Source organism: Hylobates moloch, unplaced genomic scaffold (assembly GCF_009828535.3).
Source record: "Hylobates moloch isolate HMO894 unplaced genomic scaffold, HMol_V3 SCAFFOLD_22, whole genome shotgun sequence".
NCBI classification, from domain to species: domain Eukaryota; kingdom Metazoa; phylum Chordata; class Mammalia; order Primates; family Hylobatidae; genus Hylobates; species Hylobates moloch.
Genome location: NW_026652297.1, coordinates 4,300,133 through 4,311,589, shown reverse-complemented (window position 1 = coordinate 4,311,589; position 11,457 = coordinate 4,300,133). Strand labels below are relative to the sequence as shown.

The window sequence follows — 11,457 nt, the reverse complement described above, 5'->3', positions numbered from 1 at the left end:
TGCCCAGAGTAAGGGCAGCAAGAATAGGAAATAGGGGACCCCTTTGTGCCAGTCTCAGGAAGCCTTCCTGCAAGAACTTCTAGGCCAGGGCACTGGCCCCAGCAACCCGAGACTCATGACTCCATCCCCCTAACTCTTCCCCATGCATACCTGTGGCTCCCAACTTGTCATCCTTTCCTGCCAGTTTCCAGGTTGCTCTTCCTTCTTCCAAATTACCAGAACTTGGTTGAATGGATTTGGGTCTAAGGTCAGATTCATTCTCAGGCTTTCTTCCTTCCCCGGAGAGGCATTTAAAACTCCACCAGCGTTTCTTAATGTGTGGACACAGCAGATGACCTGGGGTGTTTGTTCAAAATACAGATTCTCCATTTCATGCCAATAGGATTGAATATGAATTGCTGGGGACAGAGCCTGCATTTTAGTAAGCTTCTGGGAAACACTTTTTATACATGTATACATTAAAAATGAGATTTTAATCACAATTAAAATTTCTCTCCCCACTTTCAAGAAAATAATAATTGGTGGAGGATGAGGGCTTGGCATCCCAAAATTGGGTGTATAGGCTTCTTAGAGCTACTTCTTCCCAGTCTTCTCCCCACTTTCAAGAAAATAATCATAGTGGAGGATGGGGGCTTGGCATCCCAAAATTGGGGTATAGGCTTTTTAGAGATACTTCTTCCCAGTCTGGGCTGGCTCAACAGCAAAGGGAAAAGGGAAGAGAAGGGGCAAAAAGTCCTAAAAAGCGAGGGGCGGGGCGTTTGCCTCCTTCCAAACCCTCATTATCGTCCTGAGCAATTACAGGGCGCCACGCGAGTCGCTGTCCCCGGCCACTGTCTCTCCACCCTCTCGGGAGTGGGGCGAAGAGGCCCGCGCTGGGCCATTTGCACAGTGGTGGAAACTGAGGCCCAGGGAGGCGTGGGGCCTCGGTAGCAAGCCTGCTTGGCAGGGCGCGCTGGAATTCCCGGTCTCTGCCTCAACCTACCTGGCCACCAGGGAGCGCGCGGTAGGGGGCGTGGTACTCGAACACCTTCTGCTCCCCTGGAAGCTCTGCCACAACCCCAATCTCCTCTTAGGGCCCCTATCCGTTCTGGAGAGCAGTCCTTCCTCCCCAGCCTCAGTTTCCTCAACTGCTCCCGGTGTGTGTGTGCTGGGGCAGGGGGCAGTGGGGCGTGGGTCTGGGCACGGAACTGTGGGAGGCAAGGCAGCGGGATTCCCCGCGGGAAAGCCGCCTAGTCCCTCCCCCGGGCGGCTGGAGACCCTGAACCGAAACAGGAGGCAGACACCCCCGGCCGGGAAGCGGCCCCGGCCCGGATTTCCCTCCCGGGTGGGGCCGCAATGACTCACCCCCTCCCCCCTTTCCCCGGTTTCCTTGTTTGCATTTCTCCTCCCGGCCACGTGGCGGCCAGTGCAGCCACTCACCGCCGGATGCCCGACACCCCGGCCGTTGCGGCCTACTCCACACACCTCGGGGCCGCTCCTGCCCCCTGGGGATGCTCTGGGCTCAGGCGGATGTCCACTCTAGTACCCCCGGGTGCGGACTCCAAAGCCTGCCGGTGCCCGCCCCCTTCCCCTACGCTCTCCTCTACCGTAAGCCAGGGCGCCTCCACCCCGCCCCCTCCGCCAGTCCCGGGGAGGGGAAGGGGGCGGGCAGCGCAGGGGGTGTGACAGCTCCCGCCCGGACCGGTGCCAGCGCAGCCTTGCTTCAGCGCCCGGTGCCAGCTGGCTCCTTCATCTGGGACGAAGGCGGAGGCTTGGGTCTCCTTGTCGCCGGTGGCTGGGTGGCGTCCCCCCACCACGCCCCCACCCCTCTACTCACCCAAGAGGACACTCTCCACCGAGCCCTGCATCCTGCTGCCCTGGCAGCCAGTCCAGCTAGGCACTGGCCCAGTTCACTATACCTGGACTTACCCACTGGCACCCTCCGGATCCCCTTATCAAAGCTGATGGGGGTCGCCGGGGACCCCCCAGCCTTTTGCTAGAGCCTGCACAGCTGTGCGAGCTTGAAAAGAAACATGAAGGTGGGTAAGGTGGGGTCAGGGTTGAGGAGGAGCAGGAGAGGGCGGGAGAGGAAGCTGACACGGTGGGGAGTTTGGGTGGGAGAGAGAGGGTTAGCCAGGGCTGAGGAGGAGGGGAGAAGGGTTTGAGCCGAAGCTGCATTTCTGGGAGACCTAGTGAATCTATAGCTACATGCTGGGAGGTGGTGGAGATCCCTGCAGGGGCATGGGCAGTGAGATGGGACAGAATTCCAAAGAGGACTAAGAAGGGCCTGATCTTTTCCAAGAGCCAGCTGGAGACCCCTAAGTGCGCCAGACCGGCAGGCCCCAGTGAAGGTCTTCCTGTTCCTCCCCCCAGCTCCTGGCAGGGTTGCAGCACCTCCGCCTGACCAGTCCAGAGGACTCTAAGGAAGTAGTTCTGCCTGGGGCAGTTGTACTGTGGTCCAGCCGCCCCAGTCGCGTCCCATGGCTGTCCACTTTCCTCCCCGTGTCACAGGTGGGCTGGCCAGGTGAGAGCTGCTGGCAGGTGGGCCTGGCTGTGGAGGAGAGCCCAGCTCTGGGAGCCCCGCGGGTGGGAGCCCCCCCTGACGTGGTGCCGGAGGGGACACTACTCAACATGGTGTTGAGGAGGATGCACCGGCCCCGAAGCTGCTCCTACCAGCTGCTGCTGGAGCACCAGCGTCCGAGCTGCATCCAGGGGCTGCGCTGGGTGAGTACCTTTCACCTGCCCAGGTGCCAGGGCCAGTACCAGGGCTAGAGGGGGGCCTAGATTGTGGCTTGGCATGGTGCTGGTGGCCCAGCTTGCTCTGGGGGTGTGGAGTGGTACAGCTGCCATGGACAGTGGGTCAGGAAGCTTGTCTGCAGTGTGCATGTGTGGCTCACACAGCTGCAACGTGTGTGTGTGTGTGTGTGTGTGTGTGTGTTCTGCCCAAATGTCCCTGTTCAGGCATGGGGGGAAGGGGAAAGGGATTTGTTGTTTATCTGTCACCTCAGTGAGCTGGCATTGAGTTAGGTACTTGTGTGTTCTCTCCAGGTGAAGGTGGGAGGTATGGGGGCTGCCGGGTCAATGGGTTGGAGTGAGGTAAGCTTGGTTACAGTTCTGGGTGCGTCACCGTGGCAACATTCTCCTTTAGTGAGTTACTGAACTGTGCTAATTCTGCATTTTGGTCTTAGGGTGAGGTGATCATGTGGACACTGCTTGGTACCTGCCTTTGGGGGACTCGGGGAAGGATTCTGAGACATTTGGAGAATCTGAGATGACCAAAGTGCCCTTTGCTAGTGAGAAACATCTCTGGACCTGAAAGAATGAAGGAGAGAGCAGGAAGGGGAAAGAATGGTGGGATTTGGGAGGCAAGATAATGGCTGTACTATCCAAATCAGCAGAGAAGCTATCCCCAGCCATCCAGACTAAATAGAGTAGCTTAGCTTGAGATTCAGTTATGTCTCTACTGCGTGTGTCCACCCAGGTTTCGCTATGTTGCCTAGGCAGGTCTTGAACTCCTAGGCCCAAGCAATCCGCCTGCCTTGGCCTCCCAAAGTGCTGGTATTACAGGCGTGACCCACTGCGCTTGGCCGGGAGAGTTCATTTCTTTTTTCTTTTTTTTTAACCAGAGTCTTCCTCTGTCACCAGGCTGGAGTGCAGTGATGCGATCTTGGCTCACTACAACCTCCACCTCCCAGGTTCAAGCGATTCTCCTGCCTCAGCCTCCTGAGTAGCTGGGGCTACAGTTGTGCGCCACCACGCCCAGCTAATTTTTGTATTTTTAGGAGAGATGGGGTTTCGCCATATTGGCCAGGATGGTCTTGATCTCTTGACCTCATCATCTGCCCACCTCGCCCTCCCAAAGCGCTGAGATTACAGGCATGAGCCATCGTGCCTAGCCGAGAGTTCACTTCTTATTGGCAAGTCCTTTTGAGTAGAATAATCACCACCCTCTCCCTCCTTCCCCCTACCTTGCCCAACTGCCATTTACAGTGAGGCTGAGTTGAAAAAACTGAGACCTACCAAGATGAGGGGCTCCTCTTTGCAATCAGAACTGAGAGGAGAGTCCACGTGTCAGTCCTGGTAGAGCTGTTCTCTACTAGGGTCTTCCTTATCATGAGCCTGGGTCCTCCTCCGCTACCCCTCTGGCTCTCTGGCTCTCCAGGTCACTGGCTGTAACTATTGCCTGGAGCCAGTGGGCTGGAACCCTCCCTCCCTCCTTCCCTCTTAGGCTATAATTATTTGTGCATTTCCTGTCCCCTTCCCAGCTTGTGGAAGCAAGGTAGGGGGTAGGGAGAAGGTCAGGTGCCAGGACAATGAGGTCACTGGAGGATCCCCTGGGACCTGAAGTCTGGGAGGGAGTGGAGGAGTCCACCAAGCTGTCTCCTGACTCCCCACAGCCCCCAGAAATGAAGGGCTGGTGTGCATGGGAAGGCCAGAAAGGTGGGGGTGAAGCTTGCTGGAGTGTAAATGGGGTCAAAGGCACCGAAACAAGGCCCTTCCATGCCAGGTGGGCGTTGGTGACTAGAGGGAACTTAGATTTTTAGTGTTTAGAGGCAGGCAGCCACTCCCTCTTCTGATGACCATCTTTGGGGACTGGGGTGGGGAGGTTTCATTCCATCATGCCTATGTTTGAGAGGCTCTGGGTACCTGTGAAGCTGTACTTCTTACCTCTTGATGATGCCTTTAGCCCAGGGAAGGCTTCCATGAGGGAATGAGTGTCAGCTGTGAGCATGCACGCCCATGGTGAAGGGGTGGGGCCCGAGTCCCAGGAAGACAGCACTGCCAGTTATTGAGGCCCGACCTCCCTCTTCGAAAGCCAAGAGGAAAACCCATCAACCTCCCACAGAAGAAGTCTGAAGACAGCTCTTTCTGTTCCTACCTAGACCAGGACAAGAGAAAATGAAAGCGGGTTACAGTAGGCGGGCTTGCAGTTAGATACAGACTAAGATAAGACCTAACAGCTGTTGCAAAGGTGACACTGGAATGGGATGGAAGAACATTTTTGGAAAATAAGAGGGGAGGTGAGATCTTGTCTGATGTCCAGGGCAGGGGCAAGATCAGAGTGACCTCTGGTGGGTTCTACTAGTTCAGGGAAGTCTGAGATGATTCTCTTTGTGTAACTGTTCTTGGGGAAGTGGCCCTATTTTGTAACTCTGAGAACACACTTTCATTCAACCTATCCAAGTAATAGTAGTAGCTAATAGTTATACAGTACTTATGTGCCAGACATTATTGAAAGAGGTTTGCCTTTATCCTACCAAATAATTCTCACAACAGCCCTGTGAGATAGGTACTAATGTCATCATCTCCATTTTATAGATGTGAAAACGAAGCCACAGAGAGGTTAAGTGACAGGTTCAGAGTTAGGCAGCTGCTAAGTGGTAAAGCTGGGCTTTGGTCCCAGGCAACCTGGCTGCAGAGTCCAAGCTCATAACCACGTAACCACCATGCTGCACTTCTCTCTTGCTACAAACAGTAACTGACACCTTAAGGCACCATCCCAGCCCCATGCACCCTTCCCCTGTCCCACCACAAGCAGCCCTAGCTTGACACCTTAGCTATGGCCCAAGGGAACTGGTCTGACAGGTTCCCAGGCTGTCTGGCTCTGTGCCTGTCTCTCCAGCCTGGCTCTGACATTCAGTGACAGGGAGTGAGGGTGGGGCAGGCCACAGTGCTGGTGCCAGGGGAGTTAGCGCCTCCTCTTCCACCCTGAACCCTTTCTGTTCAGGAATGAGAGGGGGGAGTAGGTGAGGACCTTCACCTTGACCCATATCAGCTGCTTCTTCCCAACTGAGAACCCTGAAACTGACACAGTATAGCATTTTTTTTTTTTTTTTGCACTGTGTCCTGGTAATAGGGCCCATCATGAAATAATAACATCTGATCAAGTCAACTAAATTTGCTAAGTAGTTACTATGATCCAGGCACCATTCCAAGTACTTTATATTATTAACTTTTTGATCCTCATAACCTTATGTGATAGGTACTATTCTTATCATCAACCCCAGTTTACAGACGAGGAAACTGAAGCACTGAGAACTTCAGTAATCGGCACGAGCTCACACAACCAGATGGTAACACAAAAGCTAGGATTTGAACCCAAGCATCTGGCTGCAGAGCCCACACACTTGACCACTGCCCTTGAATAGCAGCCCTCTCTCCGCCCCATCCTAGAAAGTTGCCAGGCACACAAACATCCTGAGGGCACAGAGAGAGTAGAATAACAAACCTATCTACCTTTGTCTAACCCAGTGGTTTCCAAACTTACTTGCCCACGGAACTTGCCTGAAGGCAGAATACCTCTACTGTCTGTCTATAGCACAAAGCTGAGGAAACATGGGAACAGGCATAATGGAAGACGGTAGGGCGTAATGCTAAGAGCATGGCCTTTGGAATCAGACAGACATAGGTATGAATCCTGGTGCCCTTATTGACCAACAGTTAGGGCAGGTTGTAGAACCTTGGAGCTTTCTTTTCTCTAGCTGTGAAATAGGAAACAAATACCTACCTCCGGGGTCAGCACCAGTGGCAGCGTTATTCAGTAGAATCTTACCTTTCTAAATAGTTGTGTGATCTCTCTGGGCTTTTGCTTTCCTTGTCAAAATGAGAGGGATTCCTTAAAGTCCCTTCCTCAGTGCTCATGGGCCAGGGCCCATTCTCTGACCTGCATCCTCATCCCCTGGGGGAGGACAGGAAATGACCAGCCTGGCCACGTGACCCAGCCCCTCCCCTCCTAATGTGCCCTCTCCCAGGTCAGAATAATACCAGGAAGGGGGCTGGTGCTGGAGCCTGGGTTGTGGGCTCCAATGGGAGTTGGGGCAGGGACTGGGGCCACCTGGGCATTTTGATATGAACAACAAGTCATTAGCACTCAGGCACTGTTTGTTCCGACACAGGGGGCTGGCTGGGTAGCATTCCTGCCCTTCCTCCCTTCCCTGGCTCCTCCTCCTTCTCATTTCCTGTCGTTAAGTCTCCAGGGCTCTGTGTCTGGCACTGGGCTGGGCCCTATGACCCGGGCAGGGATACCCTTGGGACACCTAGTGACTTCCGCCCAGCCCTGGGCCAGGCGCCTGCGCATGCCAGACCTCAGGCCTCTGCTTGGGCACGCCGTGCCAAGATGCCTGTGCCCAGGGCCCTGCCAGCACCAGGCCTGGTTGTACTGCAACTCCCCAGCAGGTCCTTTTCAGGGACCTGCGGCCAGATGGGAAGCTAGGAGAGAGGTGGCTGGTGAGGGGAGAGGAAAGGGGCAGGTGGGGTGGGTGTAGGGAGACTGAGAATGGGAGCACTTCTGGGTGGGAACATGAACTTCTCCACAGCCGTCTGGCTGTCCCAAGTATGCGCCACTGAGTTACACAAGGTACCTCACCCCCAGGCTCTTATTTCCTCGTAAGTGACAGAGGACAGACAATGCCTGCTCTGCGTATTTCACATCCGATCCTACTTTACATGAGATCCAATGAAATCAAGGGGGTGGTTGTGCTTTTGTAAACTGCAAAGTGAGCCCTTTGAGAGGGCTCGTAGACGGTAGAGCATCCTGTCCAGAGATGTCCACAAACCCCAGGTTCTCACGTGGCAGGAAGAGAAGGGTCGTGAGGGGCTTTCATGGCCATTATTCCGGGGCATACAGGCCCGGGTGTTCCAAATGGCTTGATTGTTACAGGGCAAGGAATCCTTACTAAGCGGTGTTTCCGTGATAAAGTGCGTCTTCCTGAGCCAGTCCTGTGTGCCACCAAGGACTTATTCACTCTCACAGGGCACGGGCTAGCAACATCTCAGAGAAGAAAGACGCTTTCCAGCAAGCAGCCCCACCCTAATGCCTCACAGATGAGTACTAGCTAACATGTGCATACAACTATATGCCAGGCAATGCTTTAAACATTCGATGTGTAGCAACTCACTTAATTCTCCCAAAACCTCATGGGTTGGTATTATTAGTGCTTTATAGATTTTATAGTTAAGGAAACTCAGGTAGGGAGGGAGAGGTTAAATCACTTGTTTCAGGTCACATCTGCAATCACTGGGGGAGCAGAGATTTTAATCCAGGAGCCTGGCTCCAGGGTTTGTGTTTTTAACTACCAGGCTGATCCGAGGCCCAGAGATGGCAAGAGACCTGCTCATGGGCCTGTGGAAGGGCACAGAACCTGGCTGGGGATCAGGCCTGTGACCCCAGCCCAGGAGCGGACGTTCCCAGGCCTCCTGAGCTGCTCACATCCTGGCTCCCATCTCACGGGTCTTCTTATCTCATGTCCTCATGCTCCTTCCAGCTCCCTCACTTCTTTCCCCCAACAGGGGGAGTTCACCTGGGGGGTGCGGGCACCCCTGGGCCCTGAGTAAGCAGAATGGGTGTCTTAGGGCTCTCATCTGTAGGGAGGCAGTCCTTGGGTTGGGTTTGGTGATCTGGATGGCAGGGTGGGAAGAGGCAATGCCCGGGCACAGGGTGCTGAGTGAATATTTGTTTATTTGCTGAGTGAGTGGCCACATGGATGCATTTGGGGTTGGGGCCCAGGCAAGAGTGGGAGTGATGGGGGAGGGGAGGTGTCCAAGAGCTGGGCTTGAAGGCCTCACACTGATGTGCACGCTTTCCCTGCTGCCCCCAGACACCACTCACCAACAGTGAGGAGTCCCTGGATTTCAGCGAGAGCCTGGAGCAGGTAGAAGCCTGGGCGGGGTGGAGCTGGGACAGGCAGCACCATGAGGGGTTCAGAGCCTGAACCGCTGTGCCCTTCCTCCCTCCAAGGCCTCCACAGAGCGGGTGCTCAGGGCTGGGAGGCAGCTGCATCGGCATCTGCTTGCCACCTGCCCAAACCTCATCCGAGACCGGAAGTACCACCTTAGGCTGTACCGGTGAGTGGAGGCCCCGCTGCCTCCCTGCCCAGCCTCACTGCTTTCTCTCCATTCCACTTTATTTCAGGCACCTGGGCCTCGCCCTGCTTCTAGCACAGGGACGAACCAGGCTTGGGCCTCGGAGGGTGCTTTTCTAATGCATAGCTCCTCCCTCTCCCTGCCACCCTCCTTCCACTGGCCTGTCCCCTTCTACCTTCCATAGGCAGTGCTGCTCTGGCCGGGAGCTGGTGGATGGGATCTTGGCCCTGGGACTTGGGGTCCATTCCCGGAGCCAAGTTGTGGGAATCTGCCAGGTGCTGCTGGATGAAGGTGCCCTCTGCCATGGTGAGCCCGAGCCCAGGGTGGGGTGCCCCGGGCTGGGCTGGGCAGTGAGGGGGACAGGACAGGGCAGTCCTGGGAAGCAGGCGCTACTTGGGGAGTGCTGAGGGGTGGCATTGCAGTGGGGTTTCATACCCACATGGCCTCAATTTCCTCTCCTTCCCCACGCCTGGGCCTCTGCCCCCCAGTGAAACACGACTGGGCCTTCCAGGACCGAGATGCCCAATTCTACCGGTTCCCCGGGCCCGAGCCCGAGCCCGTGGGAGCTCATGAGATGGAGGAGGAGTTGGCCGAAGCTGTGGCCCTGCTCTCCCAGCGGGGGCCTGACGCCCTGCTCACGGTGGCACTTCGAAAGCCGTGAGTCAGAATCCCTGCACCCCGTGACCCCAGGCCTCACACAGCACTCAGATTCCACAGTTTCTCAGATTGATCTCTGGGGGCATCCCTTACCTGCTGTGGAGGGAAGGGAACCTGGCTGGCCCAGAAGCCCCTGGCTCTGACTGCCACGGACTCACTGTGTGACCTGGATCCCTCCACACTCCCAAACCCCCCCAAGTCAGTTTCTTCCTCTGTAAATGACAGTGTTGGGCCAGGGGGACCTCTGAGGACCCTTCCCACTCAGAGACACAGTTGTGGCTGAAAGCAAGTGGGTTTTGGAAACTGCAGTCTGGTGGGTCCAGGTTCAAATTCCAGCTGGACCGGCTACTGGCTGGGTGACCTTGAGCCTCCCCATGCTAGTTCCTGTTCTGTCAAGTGAGGATAATAGAACCGCTCCTTAGGGGTGTCGTGAAACAATGCATGCAAAATGCTCATCACAAGCGCTGCCACATGTGCGCACTCAGTAAAGGTTAGCTGCTGCTGCTGACCGTCACTGCTGAGGCACCGTCTGGCACAGGCTTCGGCTGGGTGGGTGGTGTGGCTCCCTGCGCCTGGCGGGCCCACAGTTCACAGTGTGCCCCCATCCCTCCTGTCCCTGCAGCCCAGGTCAGCGCACGGATGAAGAGCTGGACCTCATCTTTGAGGAGCTGCTGCACATCAAGGCTGTGGCCCACCTCTCCAACTCGGTCAGTCCTGCCCCTTCCAGCCCTGCCCCGTATCAGGCATCACCTCTTCCTGTGACTTCCCTGAAACTCCAACTGCTGGGCCAGAGGGCATTTCTCCACTTCCGTCTATGGCTGGAAATTTTCAGTCTGATTTCTTGCCCTCGGCGCTGCCCTGTCTGAAAATCCTTCCGCCTCTCTCAGCCCATTTTCTCCACTTGCTTTGTCTCTTGCCAAATCCTGGGAACACCTGACCTGGCCACATCTTTGTCCCCCAGCACTTGTGTCTTTGGACCTAACCACCCCTAGCAAAAGCCTGGCTGCTCTGCACATGAACTTGTCGCCACCGACTCTCCTATCTCCACCACACAGGTGAAGCGAGAATTAGCGGCTGTTCTGCAATTTGAACCACACAGCAAGGCGGGGACCGTGTGTAAGTCCAGCAGGGCACCAGAAGCCAGGCACAGGGCCTGGACATGGGCAAAAGGATGTGTGAAGGAATGGTAGGTGCCAGGAGGGCCCGGTCTGAGGTATGCTTCTGTCAGTGTTCAGCCAGGGGGACAAGGGTACTTCGTGGTACATTATCTGGAAGGGATCTGTCAACGTGGTGACCCATGGCAAGGTGAGCCCTCCCTCCTCCCCACCCCAGTGCCCTGGGTCCTAACTGCTCCCTGGTCCGTGTCCTCATGGGCAGTGCCTTTGCTGATCTACTGCTGCTGACCCCGTGTCTCCCGTCTGGGTTGTTCTCCTGCCATGGGTGTGTCCTGGCAAGGGCTGGGGGCGGCAGGGGCGGGCTGAGACTGAGGCCTGGCTGCAGGGGCTGGTGACCACCCTGCATGAGGGAGATGACTTTGGACAGCTGGCTCTGGTGAATGATGCACCCCGGGCAGCCACCATCATCCTGCGAGAAGACAACTGTCATTTCCTGCGTGTGGACAAGCAGGACTTCAATCGTATCATCAAGGTGCTGCTGCTGGGGTCGGGGAGGGCAGGGGCCATTTGTCCAGAGAAGTGATGTGGAGCGAGGGGTAGAGACGAGAGCAGGGGGCCTGTAAGAAGCAGGGCAGGTAGGAGATGCTGGGCTATGACAGCTGGCAGTGGGACCATGGCCCTGGGTGTGTGTGAGAAGGTGAAGCCCATAGGGCACAGAAGGGGTTCAGTGAGACCAGTAACCTCAGGCTCAGTGTGGGAGACCAGGGGAAGGATGGGCGTGCAGGGGGCGTGGGACTAGGCTGTGGAGGAGGCAGGATGCATGGAAGGAAGGGAAGGCTGAGGA

At 56.1% G+C, this 11,457-nt stretch overlaps 1 protein-coding gene across 1 annotated transcript; it reads left to right on the top strand.

Annotated features, from left to right (window-relative positions):
- The first annotated feature begins 1,756 nt into the window (after positions 1-1,756).
- Positions 1,757-11,196, top strand: LOC116462069 (rap guanine nucleotide exchange factor 3-like). Its single transcript, XM_058433705.1, has 10 exons — positions 1,757-2,018; positions 2,491-2,703; positions 8,577-8,630; positions 8,717-8,823; positions 9,026-9,147; positions 9,330-9,498; positions 10,121-10,205; positions 10,554-10,614; positions 10,727-10,803; positions 10,999-11,196. The coding sequence occupies exons 1-10, from the start codon at positions 2,013-2,015 to the stop codon at positions 11,194-11,196; spliced, it is 1,092 nt and encodes a 363-aa protein (XP_058289688.1). The 5' UTR covers positions 1,757-2,012.
- The last annotated feature ends 261 nt before the right edge of the window (positions 11,197-11,457 follow it).